The following is a 19,581-nucleotide window of genomic DNA, read 5'->3' as shown; positions in this document are numbered from 1 at the left end:
ACATATAAGGCAGAATGAGGTCAAGATAGAAAAATGGAAATCATGTGATCTATTCTTAAAAAAAGGTGGTAAAGATGTCAGCAAAAACTAAAGACAGATTGTGCAGCACAGTCATCTAGAAGATACTACTCAGAATTAGGTGATTACATATACCTGTAGAAAGAATAATATAAGATACTAATGTGTGTTTAACCTCAAGAACAGCACAATTGGCCGAGTTTATTCTATAATAAAATTATGGAAAAGTTTTATGTGAGTCATTCGGGCATACGTATGTAATTTATTTATTATTCATCAGACATTTGATAATATTAATCACATGAGGACTGCCAAACAGCGTCAAATACTCCCACAATTAATCAGGTTTGTAGGAATAAAATTAAGAGAGTCATAAGCCAAGTTAAAATTTCAATATAGACTCAGTAAGGAATTCAGATTTGATGCTGAAATTGACCAGGGGGAGAGAGTGCTAGCATTCAATGTGGCTCCTATCAAAGTGGTAAATACCATTACTGGAAGTTTTTGAGAAGCCAAAGGGTCACTTGTCTGATAGACATAAAATAAGTAACTCAGATAGAAAACGACTCTGACTGATAGTGGTACAAAAAGATTGATCGAATCTATAAAAACAGACTGAAAAAGTTAAAGAATCCATATCAGATCTGCACAGTTTGCAATTATGAACAGGAAGAAGACAAGTTGAATTGCAGTAGATGTGTAAAATTTTGAAGAGTAAATACAACAGAATAGGTCTAAAAATGTATGTAAATAAAACTCCATACAAGTAGGCAGCGCAAGACCAAAGACAAGCCTATAACTACTGATGGAGATAGATTCCAGGGCATGAGAAGCTTTAATTGCCAAGGCAAAGGACCTGTGACCATAACCTGAGAAAGTAATTAGTGATAGAGAGGTCCTGAACGACCTACTTATGCAATCAAGATCAACTGTGCGATCGATTGATGAATGGGGCCACTCCGATGAAAGATACAATCTTTGGTATGGTATGGTATTTGGAGGAGGCCACCGACAGCTTAGGTCATTTGCGCCATGAGGGAAGGGTAGATAAGGAAGGGTGGAGAGAAACCCAGTGTCGGCATTAGCCTGCTCTTAACGAAAGGTGCAAAAGGGACCACGGCTTAACGTCCCATCCGACGGACGGAGTGTTGCGCTTGAAATTTCCTCCACACAACACTCAAGCAGGGATCACGCAGTGTCTGAAAATTCTCTGTCACTGCCGGGATTTGAACCCGAGCCCACGGGGTGGGAAGCCAGCACTCTAGCCACCACACCAACCCGATATAATCTTTTTGGCCATTCTCAACCAGTTGGACGTTGGTCACTCATGACCTTAAGTTGGTGGTCGATCATTAATGACAAAGGCCAGTTGCCATAAAAGGGATTAAACTACCAAATATTATGTTTGATTTATAATGCAATGGGTGTACGAAAAGGCTCTCACCAAATTTTTCTATTGAGCGCTGAATAATTTTGCCCCTAAAGCATTTTGAAGTTTCTAATTGAATTCCGTGCCAAAAACGCATTTCTCGGGCAACGCCATATTGATAACGTGTGAACCTCATGATATCTGCATTGCTTGCATTAGGAGCACATTGTAATCATTGATATGAGTATAAATGAATAGTAGATAAAATAGAGAATTTTAAATGAATGTGAGGAAACCTTACTTCTACTGTTACGTGCCGAGATGTGAATTTACCTCTCATTAAACACCAGAAAAGTATTTTTTTTTGTTGTGCCAAACGACCCAGACCGAAGAAGGCGGTGGTACAATGCTGCATGGAGACTGAATAATCCTTCAGAAATAGGCTGTTATAGAATTTGTGAGAGCCAGGGCCTTTCGCCAGACTTCAAACTGTACGTAATACCAACGCCAGGATTTTATCCACCATTTTTTTCCCTAATTTTAAAAAGCCACATTATCATAAGTAAAAGCATAATAGCAATGACAGTAAAATTACAAAAATAAAAACCTATAAATAAGTAAGAAAATTAGCTGAAAGATAATTATGAGAGACAGTCCCGAACCCTCAACCTTCACTGACCCAGCTCAAAGCATTGGCCACTAGGCCTCCTTCGCACCAAGGCGAGGCCTCTGCTTAAAAAATACTGTTCCAACTAAATTTGAATGCTGATCCTGAAAGAAATGGAGAGAGCCACGAATTTCCTCCCTTCAGAGGGCAAGATAACAGCAAGTAGGGGATATTGATTGCGATATGATTTGTTCTTTTATTTTATAATTTACATATGGAAGCTAAAAAGCAGTAATAAGTAAAGGATCATACGATGGTATGTCCACAAATTAAAGCATCATAAATAATTGCCATGATTACTGTCTCACTCAAACCTGTAAACATTTCATCTTAAAAATATTCATTTTCATGAAATGATTCACTTTGAGATTTAAAAAAAATCAAAGTCTCTGTTGATAATATCAGTACTTTTTGGGAATCAGCCAGAACAAAATTATGTTTTATTTTGCCATGATGATAAAATTTTGGCCAATATTTCCATGAACCCAATGTGTTTACGGCTTCTACAAACGTTACTCACGAGACATTCATGAGGCTCACACGTCATGTAGCGTCAGGCAATAGAAATACGTTTCACATCGTGGGCATGGTCGAAGCTCCAAGCACACCTTTAAAGCTACTTTTCTCGTTTATAAATTGAATTTGAGCACTGAAAATTGGTATGCGAGTTTTTCATTCATATCTTTTTTGGTTTTAAATAACGAAAACCAATTTTGAATTTTGAGTGTTCCCTCCTATTGTCATAATAAACATTGGTCAATGCTAACATCTGTTTAGATTGAAATTAGTCATAATTGGCATAAGCAGTGACCAACATAGATCATGACCAATGATCTACCGTTTCGGACTGACTCACTCAAGTGAATGGTGAAAAGTGATCAACCTCACTGAAATGATTGACTTGACCCACAAACACAAACCAGGATTGAGATGAGGCTGGAAACAGAGCCTTCTTTGAAAATTTAAAATAATTTAGGAATAGATTTATAAGAAGAAATCTTAGACTTCCACCATACATGGTATAAATGAAGTCGGTGGTCTCATGTGGATTGGAAGAGTGGTAAATGACTCCAGCTGATGTGAGAATACTCATCACAGTCAAAAGTTCAATGTGCAGAGCAATACAAAAATGATCCAGTGTTACCAGGGAAATTGGAGGATTAGGTGCAATGAAGATATAGAGCAGTACATCAAAGAGAAAAGCAAAATGAGTTCCATTCAAGTCTCATAGGGTACAACAGTTGGGTTACACTGATAGCGTGCTAGGGGTGGAAATCCCAAAAGCATCCGCTTAATGGATGGCTAATCGAGCGAAGAATACAAGGACTCCTAAAAATAGATGAATACATTAGGTGCAATATCATCTGGACATGATGGGAATTACTGGTGACACAGGATTTTCAACTGGAATGATTGGAGAGCAATAGCCCAGTGGACCAAGGCCCACACTAGGCTCTATCTAGAGTCACTAAGAAGAAAAATGAGTCATTTAATTTTGAAGAGAAGGATTAAAAATTTTTAAGTACATTGAATGAGATATATGAGCTTTAAAATCAAAAATTTCTCCACCATCACTCACTTATTAAATCAGTAGCTAAATAGACAAAACACCACCTTTGCTGGTTGACAAAGAATCAGATGCCTAGCCATAAAATGACTGTGAGTGAGAGTAAAATTGTACATGGATTAATCATAAGAGTCCTTCTATTACTTATGATTCCTGCACTTCAAATTAATTTAATTTACAAAAACTACCATGCATACTCTCAAAATTTTTTCATAAATTGCAATGGAGTTCAAGGGTGCCGACTTACAAAAAATATTGGGGGGGCCCAAACGGTGGACCTTGCCCCAGTAAATTTTATAAGTAGTGAATTTTAAGTTTTTAAGGGTTTTAGAAGAGTCATATGATCAACATTAGAACCCTGATCACTCGAATATCGATATCTGGACACTCTGGGGAATATCATAGGGAGACGACAGAACAAGCCTTACACATTTTTTCCTCGCATCTGTAACGAATATTTGGGGGGGCTCGGGCCCCCTCAGGCCCCATGGAGTCAGCGCCACTGATGGAGTTATGTATTTCATTTCAATGAGAACCTCATTATGTGCTGGAACCATCATTGGGTACATTCAGGCACACACTGCTCAGTGATCAGTAGATCATGACATCATGATCATTGCAGTGAGAATACAGAATATGACAGTACGCATCAAGACTCTCACTTGCTTTTCTCCCTTCTACTCCATGGTGATTGGAAGTGATCACAGTGTACCCACAATCACAAAATTGGCAACTGTTCAGTGCTGCATTGTCACTATGCAGTCACTCAGAGCACCCACTTGCTCAGTGCAGCTGAATGCACCCATTGGCTCTAGAGGTGATTTTGACTCTTTAACCACTCCTTTATGGAATGTAGTTGAATCCTTAAAGTGATGAAGGTGTTTCAAACCTTCAACCAACGATTTAATTTCTAACAGGTTTTTCTACTAGTAAAAGGTAAGTAATAGGATATGGCTATATTCGTAAGAGGCGGCTGTCGTTTTCCTTACCTCATTTCCTTTCCCATCCAAACTCAGCGATAACTCCTTTCCTTTCGGCTCCCACAATTCCCCACCGCCCAACCCCGACAGGAAGTGCTCACATGGCCACGTAAGGTAAGACATCTTTTTTAAGAACCTGAGCCTGCTACGAACCGGAGAATAACAGAAAAACGCTTACCATAGGGAGACGACAGATCGCTGGGCAGTCGACGTGTGTATTCAAACAAAGGTAGAATAAATTGTGATTTCTCCAACATGTGACTTCTCCCTTTTTCTGTGTGACTTTCCTTATACTCCTGCGGATGACGAGGACGAGAGCGCCCGGCAACTTACATAGTCCAAATTCCCAAAGAGGACATATGTAGTTTGAATGCTAAATTATTGTCCTTGTACTCTGCATTATTGCCCCTTCTGAATAATTTAAATAATAAGATGCCCCAGAAAAAATCTAGAAGAATTCTAATGCTTAAATAAATTAAATCACCCTTAAGATCTCATTGATGTAATAAAATATCAAACTCACCACTTAGTGTAAAGTTTTTCTGGAAGAGCGCACAGTCTTCATAGCCATTGATACATGACTCACCATCTGTTGGGTAGCTATAGTTTACGCTACTCACATGACTAGTATCAAATATCAAGCGATCAGAGACAGTTCCACCAAATCTTAAGTATGCTGGGGAAAGGGCAGACACCATTCTCACCACAAGAGGAGAACTGCAGAGAATATGGTATAATCAAACAATAGAATGCAGAATAAGTTTAAATGATTCAATCACAGATGTAGGTACTTACTTCAAATCAAATTTTCTCCAACCTTTTGGAATAATTGAGGAGTCAAGAGCAATACTTAGAAATTTGTTACTTGTACTATGTAAAACCCTGGATGTATCAACTTCAACGTAAATTTGTGAGTCCACTGGATATGGGATCCAGAAATGAAGGGCAATTAAAAAGCCTCCAATATTCACCATAACAATACCAAAATATATACATATCCAAAATGCTGTAGGAAGTTCTGTAAAGAAATTTTGAATGTTTAGTGCACGTAGACAACTGAAAATTGACAATAAATCAACACAAAATGCATCCTAAAGATACTGGCCATTTGCATTCTAATTAATGGCAGAGTGATGTCATGTTAAGATGTTAAAAAAAATATTTCATGAAGTAGGAGCTTCTAGTAAACACTTCAAAAACAGCTGTTCTGTCAGGTGAGGGAAATAGAAAATTTCCAAATCCCTATAATTTTTACAATAAAAGTGACAGATTAATGAAAAGTTCTTCATTTTGAATTAAGCTTTTAGTTTTTGCATATGATAAGAGCAAGAAATAACTTTTAAGTTGAATTGCAAGTGAGATATAAATTTCACAGCTGTTTTAAACCACAAAATAGTTTGAACTGAACAATTTCTTTAGCGCCATGAAAATTGCTTTGGGAGCAAAATCAGCTTCATATTTAATACATGCACATATGTAGATAATATTTATGAGCTAATACGTACAAAATATGAAGCTCATGAATTTCTCAATAAAACTGCTGAGTTCATTCTGTTGCTGCTGAGGACTTCTAAACATGAAGTACTAGTGTATGATACTTGAGGCCCCACACTTTTTAATAACTCCAGCACTTTTTTTTATTGTCTTTTCAATTGGAAGTAATCTCATGAAATACAACAAATAAAACTTAAAATTGGCTAATTTGTACATTAGGGTAGTTTCCTTCATCAAAGAAAACAAAAGGCATTGATTGCGATTCGTTACCCACCATTAGTGTATTTTTGAAATACTGGTTTAGACGAATGGCAAGGGTCAAATTTTATCCTCATTTGAAAAAGGCCAGATTGGCGCCCATGCGATTCCACTCCACGTGACGTCACAGGGACCTAGTTTCTACACGAGAGGATAGGAGTTATACATCGTCTGAGGTTACCAATGAATGCATGAGGCACAGAGCTGAGGAAAACATGTCTTAATAATCACCTATTAAAACTGGCTAAGGTCGGAAAGTTTTCTTCGTTTGATAAGGTATTAATAAACCTTTTTTAAGACAAGCGCTACCAGCCAGCAAGGTACTCAGCTACCTGCTAGCATCCTGCGTCCTATCAGCGCTCAGAGCCTCGATCAAGGTCACCTCACAAGGCAGAAGGGGGAACCGGAAATGCGTCGCACGGACTTTTTCCCATCATTCCTACTTACGCGTCGCATTTTCACGCGCTTGAAATTTTTCACTTTTCATTTTATCGCGAAAAATAGATATCGTCATTTAAAAATCTAAAAGCGTGAAATACGTACTCCAGGAGTAATAATCTTTCGATTTAGGCAATAAAAAAATAATAGGAAACCACCCTTTTCTCTGACAGGTGTACAATATCTAACTATTGAATAACCATGATGTTAACCCTGAACTTATCAAAGTGGCCTGCATATTTTAGAATAGAAGGCTCCAGGGCCGGATTTACCCTAAGTTACACTCTAGGCACCTCTCCATTGTGCACCCCTCCTTACTTAAGCCTCCCCCTTCCCCGATTTTTATGATAAGGCATATAGCCACACGCATGAGGTGGGCTGCGGCGCCCCTAGGCACGTGCCTATTTCGCCTTATGATAAATCCGGCCCTGAATGGCTCTGATAATATTGCCAAACAATATATATGTGAGACTGAAAGGTTTTATTATTACCATAAGAAGATTTAGTTGTGGCAGAAGAACAAGGAGCAGTCTTTTTGTGAACACCAGGAATGTAAACTGTCATGATTTTTCTGAATGTATCCTTGCACAGAGTAATTATGAAGATTTAGTTAGATGCTCAGATAATTCATCACTGAAATAAAGACACATTAAAGATGCTGTAGTAATTATTTTTAGGTACAGGTATGTACTAATAAAATATTTCAACTCCATCATGGCCGATAACCAACTTCATTTTCATGTCTTACCATCATTTTTTTTCCACATACAACTTTGCATCACTGAAAAAAATATCAAAAATTTTCATCACTGTACAATTTCCATGCAACTAAATGTTTCTGAAGTTAGTTTATGGTCTTTTAAGTGGAATTCAGTTGGCTGAATCTTAGAGTGAACTGCATGATCTATTAATCCTATAATCTTTTCTCTTTTTCTGATACCACAGTCATTCAAGTAATGACTCCCCTCAGCCTCCAACTACGCTTTGTTGTTGGACATGTCATTCACCATGGAGGGGGAGAGAGAATTATCCCCTTAAGCCAAATGTACATATAATCAATATTATTCCAATTTTTACTAATTGCTTTGAGCCAGGGCCTATCAAAGTAAAACGCATACAATTTCACTATCATTAATTTTCCTGCAGAAGCATATATTTGCTTTAACACAAAGATAGATTTATTCTTATTTTACTGAAAACAAGCAATAGCACCCAGAAAAGTGGGAAACTTGCAACCCCCCTTCTAATGTATCCCACGGTTCACTCAAAATTGAAGTAAGATGGTGATTGGAGGATGCTGACCAGTAAACAATAGAAAAAATGATCTCCATCTATTGTGCACGGGATCAGCTTATAGCCCACTCCACAACATTGATCATTACGTGTGGGTACATACCTAGACCAATAACGTTCTGTGAACGCATACCCCAGAGAAAACTTTTGTACAGAGGGGATTAATAGGATAGTGTAGAACCCTTTGAATGAATCAAGAGACATGCTTATCCGGCAGGATGTCTAATGTGACGTAAAAAATGGTAATGAAAAAACTAGGCAAAGGATGCAACAGAAAGTAACATTACAGGGTTTATGAGCATGACAAAAATGTCCACATACAGTGATATTGACAATTTACAGTGGCCCAATAACAAAAAAAAATCAAGAATCAAACACACAATATATAACGAGAATCGAATACGTACTACTATTACTACTGAATTCTGAAACATTTTCAGCTAACTTTTCTTCTTCTGCATTAGGACCTGCTGTTCAGTTATAGAAAGGTCATAGCTATCATTCTGGTTATAGCCATCGTTAATCATAGAAATTCTGGACCTATGTTAACAACTTCTGGCGACCTGTAAAATTACCCAATGAAATCCAATACAATAGCACCTGTAATAATAACTGACAGAATATTTGTAATCAGTTTGCTGATTATGTACTTTTCAAGAACCTGTACAAACTCAGGATGATATTATTCATGACTTTAAATCTTCCATTGATATCAATAATATAAAGTGTTCCATAAGGGAGATTATTCTAAAATTAAAATCTCTTGCTATCCAGTAAAGGTCCAGGTCCTAACAATATGTCAACTTCATTCCTTGGAAAATTTCGTGACTTTTTTGTAACCTTTATTCATTAAATTCCTATAAACTATCTTTCCAAGCACATTCATTCGTATCTACAGCAAAGATTTCAGCTGGTTGAAATTTCTCATTTTAATTCGTCGACAAACCTAAAGCTACATTTTCAGTCTGCTAAAAGAGCAATGAAATCTGGCGTCCCGTAGGGCTCGATACTCAGGCCCCTACTTTTTTGTTGCATATAAACGGCTTACCAAGTTGTGTCCCAGAAGCTGAAACTATTTATTTGCAGACGACACTAGTATATTAATTCAAGGGACTACTCCAGAGTCATTACAATACAAAATAAATTCTACTATGAAATATTTTCAAAATTGGTTACATGATAATCTGTTGGCCATTAATGTCCATATATCTGTGTGCCTAAATTTTAGCAAAGAACTGTGTACATCAGTACAACTTAACAATGTTGACCTCTTATTTGCAGACAATGTAAAATTCCTTGGTGTTGTATTCGAGCCATCCTTAAAGTGGTCCTCACACATCAATTCAATAATACCCAACCTAAGTAAATCTCTGTATCAGCTTAGATATCTTCGCCTTAGCTTAAGCTTTAATATTCTGAAGATGCTACATTATTCTAACTTCCAATCCATACTGGCATATGGCCTCATTTTATGGGGCAGTTCCTGCCACAGTGCAAAAATTTTTAAATTGCAAAAGCAGGCCATAAGGACTCTCTTCAACCTATCTTATAGAGAGTCCTGTAGACCTTATTTTAGTAGGGCCAGTATAATGCCCCTACCCTCCTTGTATATTTTTGAACTCATTCTGCTTGTTAAAAACAACATGAATTTATATGAGTTAAACAGCAACATTCACCAGCATCATACCAGGTCAAACCTAGATATCCACATCAAAACTAGATCTACCACACTAAATACTGAGGGTCCATACCACAAAGGAGCCAAACTCCACAATTCACTCCCTCAAAATATTAAGAAAATCAGCAATATTCTGAGTTTTGGAAACAGGCAATGCAAGAAGAAGTAAAAGTTTTGTCAGACCAAGGGACATGGGAAATAGTGCCAAGACCAGAGGGGTTAAATATTGTAGGTTCAAAATGGGTGTTTGCTTTGAAACGTAATGATAAAGGGGAAATTATAAAGTTCAAGGCAAGGTTAGTTGCTCAGGGATATGGTCAAATTCATGGAGTTGATTACCATGACACATTTAGTCCTGTTATTCAAAAGAAAAGTCTGAGGCTTCTTATAGCTATTGCTGTTGAGACAGATTTAGAAATGGATCAGTTGGATATTGTAGGGGCATATTTAAACAGTAAATTAGAAGAGGATGTGTACATGGAGATACCAAAATATCTCGGAGAGAATATGACGGTTGATAGAAAGTTTTATGTATGTAAGTTAAACAAGAGTATATACGGTTTAAAGCAATCAGGTAGAAATTGGTATTTGCATCTAAGCTCAATTTTGTCTGTGTATGGATTAAAACAGTGTAGTGATCCATGTATTTTTAGCATGTCTGACCTTAAAGTAGGGGTTTATGTTGATGATATGTTGCTTGTCGGAACGAAGGACAAGATATCACAGTTTAAGAGTTATCTAGGTAAGCATGTAGGAGTCAAGGATCTTGGTTCAGCCCATAATATTTTGTCCATAAGAATACAGAGACCTGAAAGAAGTGTGGTATATATTGATCAGGAGAATTATATAAAATATATGTTGGAAGAATTCGAGATGCAAGATTGTCATGGGGTGAATACTCCTTTACCAGTAGATTTTCAAGAGAGAGATGTCGAAAACCAAATAAGCAATTATTTGTATCGAAAAGCAATAGGCTGTTTGTTGCATTTGTCTGGAAATACAAGACCAGACATTTCCTATGCAGTGTGTATTTTGAGTCAGTATATGGAGGAGCTATGTCAAACTGATTGGAAAAATGTCAAGCATATGTTTAGATTTTTGTCTAAGACTAGAGGTTATGCTTTATGTTATCAAAAATGTCAAAGTAAAATTATTGCATACTCTGATGCAGACTGGGCAGGCAGTAAAGGTTATTGTAAGTCCATTACAGGATATCATATTTCTTTAGCAGGGGCTCCATTTATCTGGCGAGCAAGGAAGCAAAAATGCATGGCAACCTCATCAACTCATGCAGAGTTTATTGCATTGTATGAGTGTGTAACTGAAATAGTATGGTTATCAGAGTTGTTAATAGAAATTAATCAAGGATGTTTAATGCCTAAACCTTGTGTTATTTATTGTGATAATGAGAGTTCCATTGCCATTGCCAAAAATGATGTTATAACTGAAGGAAACAAACATTTCTTTGTTAAATACCATTTCATCATGGAACAAGTCAAAGAAAAAATGGTGTATTTTATATATGTACCCTCAGACAAGAATACTGCGGATATATTTACTAAAAGACTGCCAGGGACAAGAATCAAAGTGCTATCAAAGATGATAGGACTTAAGGATCTGTACAATAGAATTTAAGATGTTTGAATATTTTATAATTATAATGTCTTGTGTTGTTTGGTACTCATTCAGAGATTGAAGGTGAAAATGATTATTGCATTTTCAAAACAGGTATTGTCCGAGGGGGAGTGTTAAGATTTCCATGAAATGTATATTTCGTATATTCGCGGACAATGCCATTTTTTATCAACAGAAAAAAGTATCTATGTACTTTTTTGTAGTCAAGGGTTTGTTGTTTTTCTTTGTTGTGACTCTTTAAAAATGGTTGAAGAATAAAACTTGAAGTAGATAGTTGATCCTGTTTTTTCTCCGGACTAACTGTCGAAGCTTTTCTAGTGGCACGAAGATTTCGTCCACTGGTTACCGAAACAAATAATTTTTTTTATCATAATTGTCATTTGTGTACATAGTGTGTTCTATTGCCATCATTTGTTTATGTTTTTATGCTTTATGTAATGTATTCCACTTGACGAAACTATGCAATTGTATTGCCTTCAGTGAATAAATTATTATTATAGTTAAAGACTGCTTGTATTATTCCTATTTACAGAAATGGTGATAGACACAATGTTAGTAACTATACAGACCCATCTTTATTCAACCTGCTTTACCTAAAGTTTAGAGAGTATTCTTTCAGATAAATTACCTCCTTTTGCACACAGAATTTTAATGATTGAGCGACATGGTTTTACTAGTGGCAAGTCAATGATGACCAAATGCCTGTTACTTCATACCTCAGGCTTTGAAATAGAATAGACAAATAGATACAGTTTATACTAACTTCTCAAAGGCATCTGATAAGGTCAACCATCAAATACTCTTATCAAAATTTAAGACATATGTTATACATGGTAATGTTCTGACCTTAATTAAGAGCCACCAAGCTTATAGAAAATTGATAATTAAATTGGCTCACTCCACTTCTTATACCTTTGCTGCTTCAGGTGTTCCCCAGGGGTCTCATTAAGTTCCCTATTGTTTCTCTCCTTCATTAATGATATACATGAACATTACTCTACCTAGGTTTGACAAGGTTCTAACTGACCATCAGCTGGTTTTGAGAAAAACCTTATCAAAGTTTTAAACTGCTCTATTTCTATTATTAATAGGAATTTATGATTTTTGGCACATACACTAGTGATCCACTAGATACACTACTAATTATTACTTTAAGAAAATATGTTAATTATTTTATTTTTTTACATGTTTATATGAGTAATAAAATAAGTAAAATGCAGTAAGAACCTTGTCACACCAAATATTAGTTTTTTCTCCTTGCAGGTGGAACTTTGTCACTGTTCTAAATCTGTTATTATTTTACATAGAGGAATAAAAACCGGTGCAACACATAGAGAAACATAAACTTAGTTATCTTGAGTGAAAACACCACATTTTGCAAAAATGTCAGTTAGAACCTGGTCAAACCAAGGTAGCGATTAAAGTCCTATCAAATACTTGATGTCTGTTGATCATTTAAAATTTTTTCATCCTATTGATAATATGAGTGATTATATTGAATTACTAAATTATTTAACCCTTTTGCTGCTATGAACGTACCTGGTACGATCGCACGGTAGGTTGTTGTGAACATACCTTTTCATTCTTCCTGTAGTGCGCCCTGAAGCCCTTCACTTTTCCAACACATGTGCCAAGTAGCTTTCTGAGAGTGAGCCGCAGCGAAAGGGTTAAATAGGCTGGTGCAATATGAACTTCAAGTACTTGAATATTTAAAAATGCAGCATACTTACTTACCATAAATAGAAGACTCCCATAAAATATGATTATGTTCTATGTGATAGTGTTTTAAATAATCCAAAATATATCTGACTTAGGGTGCTTCTTGATGAAAAATAAGTTTCCAGCAACATATTCATTTTACTGGCATAAAGACATAAGATGTTGGGTTACATATTTCATGTTACAAGGGTCTTCACCGATATTTATTGCATTAAACTATAAAATACACACTTGGTGAGAACCATCTTGGAATATTGTTGGAATAAGCTGTACCAAATACGAGCTACAATAGGGTGGTTCACATAACAATCATTTCGTATTTCCATTTAGGTTTTTATTTAAAAATTTTAATCCTAATTGCTCCCACCTAGAGGAGAGAAATGGTAAACTCAAACAATTCATGAGCCCCTAAAATGCACCATAATCCTTTCCTAATTAAATTTAAATGATATAATTCTTAGAAATTTCATTTAAATATTTTCTAATAGGGTAGTTTCCTTCATCAAAGAAAACGAAATGCATTGATTGCGATTCGTAACCCACCATTAGTGTATTCATAATATACAAATTATTTCGTTTTAGAAATACCGGTTTAATATGGCAATGGTCAATTTTTATCCTCATTTGAAAAAGGCCAGATTGGTGCCCATGCGATGCCACTCCACGTGACGTCACAGGGACCTAGTTTCTATACGAGTAGATAGGAGTTTTACATGGTCTGAGATTACCAATGCAAGCATGAGGCACAGAGCTCAGGGAAATATGTCTTAATAGTCACCTATTAAAACTGGCTAAGGTCGGAAAGTTTTCTTCGTTTGATAAGGTATTAATAATCCTTATTTAAGCCAAGCGCTACCAGCTAGCATGGTACTCAGCTACCTGCTAGCATCTTGCGACGTATCAGCACTCAGAGCCTTGCCCCAAGTTCACCTCACTTGCAGCAGCAGGAACCAGAACGACGTCACACGGAGATTTCCCGGCATTCATACTTAGCCGTCGCGTTTTCGCGTGCTTGAAAATTTTTACTTTTCATTTAATCGCGAAAAATAGATATCGCCATTTAAAAATCTAAAACTGTGAAAAACGTACTCCACGAGTAATAATCTTTCGATATAGGCTATAAAAAAATAATAGGAAACCACCCTATTCCTGGTCCATAGTTAATAAGGGTCATTTCATTTCTGTTCATCCAGGTATGACACCAACAGATTCAGATTTGTATGAAACTTGGCAATTTTATCCCTCCATGCAGGAATGAAACAGTGTAAAATATTTCTTGGCTATCTCCGCTACTTTTATTTTCACAACCATTTGAAGTTTGGTTGAAACTGCAGTTTTTCAATGAATGCAGTCAATGGAGGCACTTGTACCTCCAGAGGGAAATGATTTGTCTCAGCCATAATTTTCATCCATTTCTTATGAAAATTTTCAGGTCTACTATGGAAGCCATGAGGATTTCAAATACGTATTTCAAAAGATCCTTAGGGATACTGAAAATTCTCTTAACTCAGATGTTTCATTTGATTTTAGAAAGTTTTGCGTCACAAACATGGTTCTATGAAACATCAAATTTTGACCTGAGGCAATAAGTGAATTGAGCTCAATTATTTTTTCTACTATTCCTTAAGGTATGACCCACCACCTGTAAAAATAAAATTCATGGCTTTTTGCTTGCTATGGTGTAAAAAAAATTTATGCAAAAAAATCCCTTTTCACAACTCTGGTAGTCAGTGTTCAAGTGTGATGAAATGCTAACAGCCACCCATTAATCGGCGACTGTTAGCTATGACTCTGGAGGTAACACTGATGAGTCATATACTTGCCACTGTAATACAATTGTATTACAAAAGGAATACAATTTGTAATAAACTCATAATTCATCATTGTATTACAATTATTTAAGAGGACATTTGACGCTACATTACAACTGTAATACAATTGCAATAAAACACACTCTGTTTTGCAATTACCAGAATTGTGCTGACTGGAATATTATAATGTGAAATTTCTATTTTAATATGTACTCCAATACCTACTGTGTTTATTTTTGAGTGTTTCGGTGTTTTAATGTGACAGCTTGTTGTGATTCTACTACCTTAACATGCAAAAGGGCTCTGCCTGCATATAAAATTATTGCTATCAATTGTCCATCGGGAGGGGTACAAATGTTATGGTCAATCGTCCATCAATTTGATCACTGAATTGCTATGACAATATATTTGATGACTTGAACATGAACATAACTGACCATTAGCAAAAGTGAGAAAATTGTAAGATCACCAAAGTTATACAATCTTCGATCAACACTATAAAGGGATGGATGAACATTCATACATTAACTGTAGTGCTCTTAAGTGGCAGGTAGCATAACCATGGGTTAGGCACAATGTATCAAGAAAAGTGTGGGTGTCAAGGCACCTGACAAAGCCTCCCCATCCCATACTATGTAATCCACCATTAGATTAAGTGAGACAACAGCAAACGTTAAAATTTCAGCATAGACTCAGTGAAGAGATCGCCTTTATAGTTGGAATTTAGCAGAGAACCAGCATCAAATCCCCTTACTTCACCAAATCCCAGTATTGTTTCTCCGAGGGATGGAATTACTTTAATCAGAGGGGTAAAGGCTGTGTCCCCTGCATAGAGCCAGTATTTTCATTATGATTTTCAGCAAATAATAAAGCCAATATACGGAGTTAAAGCCAATCGAAGAAAAGTAATAAAATTTACATAATTAGTTTCAATGCAATTTTGCCGATATTTACTTAGAAATCACCAGACCCTCAAGCAAAGGTACCACAATCAGCCTCAAATAACATCAATTTGAGCTAAACGAATTTTTACTTACTTCAAAGGCAAAAAAAAGGCTGTGAAGGATACCCTAGACACAATCGCAAATAGATGTCATGAACAAAGGATATACGTATTTATCTAAAATATTATCAAATTTTCATGGAAACAATAAAGAAAAATGGAAATGAAATAGCGCATGAAGACTGAATGATATCGATCACTTTCAACAGAAAACCGCCAAGAACCACAACACATCCAATAGGTTACCCTCCAGCATGCTTCACTTCAATAACATGGCACAACCATCCGACAAGATGGCATTGATCCACTCAAATTAAGTCTACTTACCTTTGCCATGGGATACTAAAGATAGATCGATGTATGAGCAACTCAATATCTGAGGTTAGGAGACACTACCACACCCCCTTCTCAAATTTATAAGTCATTTGTAGCCACCCAAATTCGCGCCGAATATCCGGTCCAAGTACCCGGTCCCCGAGCCACTTTAATAAACAAAACACAGCTCAAAAGCTAACTCCGCGCTGACTGAGCTTCCTTCAGCAGTTTCGGATGTGCTAGTTGCGCTCTAATAGCGCATGACAGCGGCTGATGTCGACAGCTGAGGAATTGTGTTGAGTTCGTTTCCACACGAATTTGGAATTAAGTTTATTCATTGGGGGATCTGTAATACGTTTGCTTTAGGATCTTGGTTGTGTATTGGCATATTTACTTACGAATTTATTCGTTGGACTCATGTGACAGGTATGTGATAAATTGGGTGTTTCATTTTTTAAACTTTCTGGATCGCGTTCGTAGCCTGCAGTTTCATTATTTTTGCTAAATTACCCCTTCTACTTGCGTTCTTTTAGTTTTAGTGAAAGCTCTTAACAACATATTTTGGTTCAGTGTTACTTTTTTATTTTATCGAGTGTTTTCAGTATTCGTCGGTGTCAATCCGTGTCATCAATACCATTTCATAGTTTGGCTTTCGAGCATCCAGTGCAAAGTTAGTGTCCTGCTGGTTAATTGAGCATTTAATCGATAATATTGATTTTTTGCGTAGGATTAGTATAAACTATTACGATTTTAATTATGATTAGGTGGCGGGCCGTGATGTGTCGGCTGCGGTTTGTTTCTATATCTTCTTGTCGATCACAATTATTTGAGATTTTTTAATGTGTTTTTACTCTTAGATTGCCGTATTCTCAAACTCTCCCTGACATATATTGGCCTTCGATGTTGTGGATTAATTTACGTCATGTATGCTCAAAACTAGAATTGTGTGTTAGTGCTTGTAAATGCTTTAAACTAGACTAAGAGTTGTAGAAATGACATTATGCCCATTAATTTCAGCCATCCTACGGGGTTATAAGAAATTCTTGCCTCTTCTCTTTATATTATTTAGCTTATCACCTCTAACCCTACGACCGAGTATGTTCTACCAAAATTGTGTAGTTCCCATTGTTAATTTTATGCGGAGAATTTTTCAGTCTGTACATTAAGGTAACAGTTGTTATAGTTTTACCAAATGGTGATCTAGAGGTGGTTGAGATTGAGGGAGATGTGAGGTGATGATGATGGTTTAGTGATTGTGTTTGTGCTGCATGTGATATTGTGCCTGATAACTTTCAATTTCAAGATAGTAGTTTAGGGAGATGATAAATAATGGAGAAGCATGGAGATTGCTTATTTATGTTTTCTTACTTGTTTTTTGTTGATTATATTATTTAAATTGACAGTATCCTTTCTTGAGTAATGTCTTGTAACATTCCCACAGCCGCAGTATCAGCACCATCAAATTTCAAATGCTGTCATTTTCTCCAGGACTTCATTAGAAGTCTAAAGAATAACCAGAGACAGTATTCATTCCCTGGGTAACCCGAGATAGATTCAACCTTACTTTTTGTTAATATGATCTTAGATTCTGGAAGTCCCTCTTTTATTTTCCTCTCCAATATGACTATCTCTCAACAATATCATTGTGGCACACTGCACTCCTTACTTATTTTGCTATGAATATTGATTTTTATTGGTGACATGGTCACCCACCAAAAATATGCTACATAATGTGATGATTTCCTATCATCGAAATTTACTATTGTGGATCAGTAAATGACATTTTAAAAACTACCAATTTAAAATTTAAAAGGAATTTTTTAAACTTACAATTAAAAAAAATTTTGTTCCATGATAATGACATGTATGTTTGACATTTCTGACGTAATTTCCAAGTCTCTATGTATTCTTCCCAGCATGACGCAAGTTGGTTACCTTTTGCTTTGAGCCTATTTGCTAAGAGTTGCACCAAGTTGCCACCTTTAATTAGTCTTCAATTTGGGAAATAAAGGTCTTTCTGGCCTAGATTTTGTAAATGGCAAGAAAATGTTATATTTCTTCACTGTCCCTCATGGAATATGGAGAAAAACATCGGGATTTTTCTTCTCATTGGATAATCTTCCATTTCTTTAATAATGGTGAATTCCTTTTAGCTAATGGTAGCACGTGTCACCTTAGTGATGGCTTCAGAATTCGCCATCCTTTCTATTCCGTGCCTGTCGCTATATGCAAAGGCATCTTCAGGCTTCTGATTGTGGCGAAGCCTCCTTCCTGTGCCCTCCCCCCTCACAAGATCTGGGAAGAAAAGTCTCTAACTTACAGGCCTGGCCTCAGGAGTGTATCCCTTTGGGCCCACCCAGGGCTCCATTCTTATTGACCCACGTAGACTGGCAAGACCCCCAGAGAATATACCCCACAAGAAATTTGAGTGAAGAAAGCATTTATGTACCCCTCTGTGCCTTTTAGAAATTTTGATTTATTCAGTTTATTTTTATAAGTTGCATTCTCCGGTTAGAATGGCCCACTTTGTCTAAGGCTGTGACATTGTCATTGATTTATGCTGTTAAGGGTTAGTACCTGGAAACAGGAAAATCGTTCAGATCTAGACAGGTCTTGGCAAAAACCTGCAGAATACTGAATTCCAGCAGGATTTACATGATACAGTAAACTCTCGTTAATACGAACACCGTTATTACGAAGTTCTCGTTTTTACGAAGGAAATAGTTGGTTCCGGCAAAAAGGCATATCCAAGCTATAGGAAAAGAAACGTTATTACGAAAATTTCGTTTTTACGAAATTACGAACCTGTCTCGGTCCTGGCGGTTACATAATGAAATTTATTACGAAGTTCCACGCATAAGCTATGGCATTTAGATAGCTATTCACTACGCTAAGTTGTAGCAATCACACCATGTTTAAGTTCTCCTCGTGTACTGTGACCAAGAGCGTCATTTATGGGTCTTTCTTCGCCATACACGCAACGTCATACAATAAGCTTCATTCCTGGGGAATCATGGTGACAGACTCATTACAGCTCGTAAATTTGATGTACAGTTATTTCTTTTCCTACGCACATTCAATTTACGAACTTTCAGAGATGCCAGCATTCGAAAATTTCGAATTTGGCCGTTGCTACGCGGTGCGGCGTAGAGGAAATCGTTCTCTGGGCATAATCTGAACAAAGTATCATTGAATCCGGCGTGAAGTTAGGAACTGTTCAGCGTTTTGCCCGTTGTTCCTCACCGCGGAGAGCGATTTTTTTCGGTTCCGGCTGCGTTGCACGCCCAGCTAGATCAGTTCGCCACAATCGTGAGTTAGCACACAATTGTTATGATG

General features: G+C 36.7%; 2 protein-coding genes across 14 annotated transcripts in view; one reads left to right on the top strand and one right to left on the bottom strand.

Moving 5' to 3' along the window:
• Positions 1-16,413, bottom strand: part of LOC124154110 (heparanase-like) — a 34,982-nt gene extending 18,569 nt beyond the window's left edge. For 2 of the 5 annotated variants that reach the window (XR_006863834.1, XM_046527638.1), the window contains exons 1-5: positions 16,258-16,413; positions 7,540-7,572; positions 7,283-7,424; positions 5,397-5,619; positions 5,125-5,318 (exon numbers count right to left, since the gene is read on the bottom strand). Coding sequence is in view for 4 of the 5 variants with exons in the window: in XM_046527638.1 (XP_046383594.1) it covers positions 5,125-5,318; positions 5,397-5,619; positions 7,283-7,355 (490 nt within the window). In the remaining variant the exon portion in view is untranslated. Of the gene's footprint in view, positions 1-5,124; positions 5,319-5,396; positions 5,620-7,282; positions 7,425-7,539; positions 7,573-8,491; positions 9,730-16,257 lie in introns of those variants that run through there. The other 3 variants (XM_046527639.1, XM_046527640.1, XM_046527641.1) reach the window with 3 other exon arrangements.
• Positions 16,414-16,496: 83 nt separating this feature from the next.
• Positions 16,497-19,581, top strand: part of LOC124154109 (dynactin subunit 1) — a 55,709-nt gene continuing 52,624 nt past the window's right edge. For all 9 annotated transcript variants that reach the window (XM_046527637.1, XM_046527635.1, XM_046527634.1 and 6 more), the window contains exon 1: positions 16,497-16,671. The gene's annotated coding sequence lies outside the window, so the exon portion shown is untranslated. The remainder of the gene's footprint in view (positions 16,672-19,581) is intronic.

The sequence above is a fragment of the Ischnura elegans genome, chromosome 2 (assembly GCF_921293095.1).
Source record: "Ischnura elegans chromosome 2, ioIscEleg1.1, whole genome shotgun sequence".
Lineage (NCBI taxonomy): Eukaryota > Metazoa > Arthropoda > Insecta > Odonata > Coenagrionidae > Ischnura > Ischnura elegans.
This window is presented reverse-complemented; position numbering and strand designations above follow the sequence as displayed.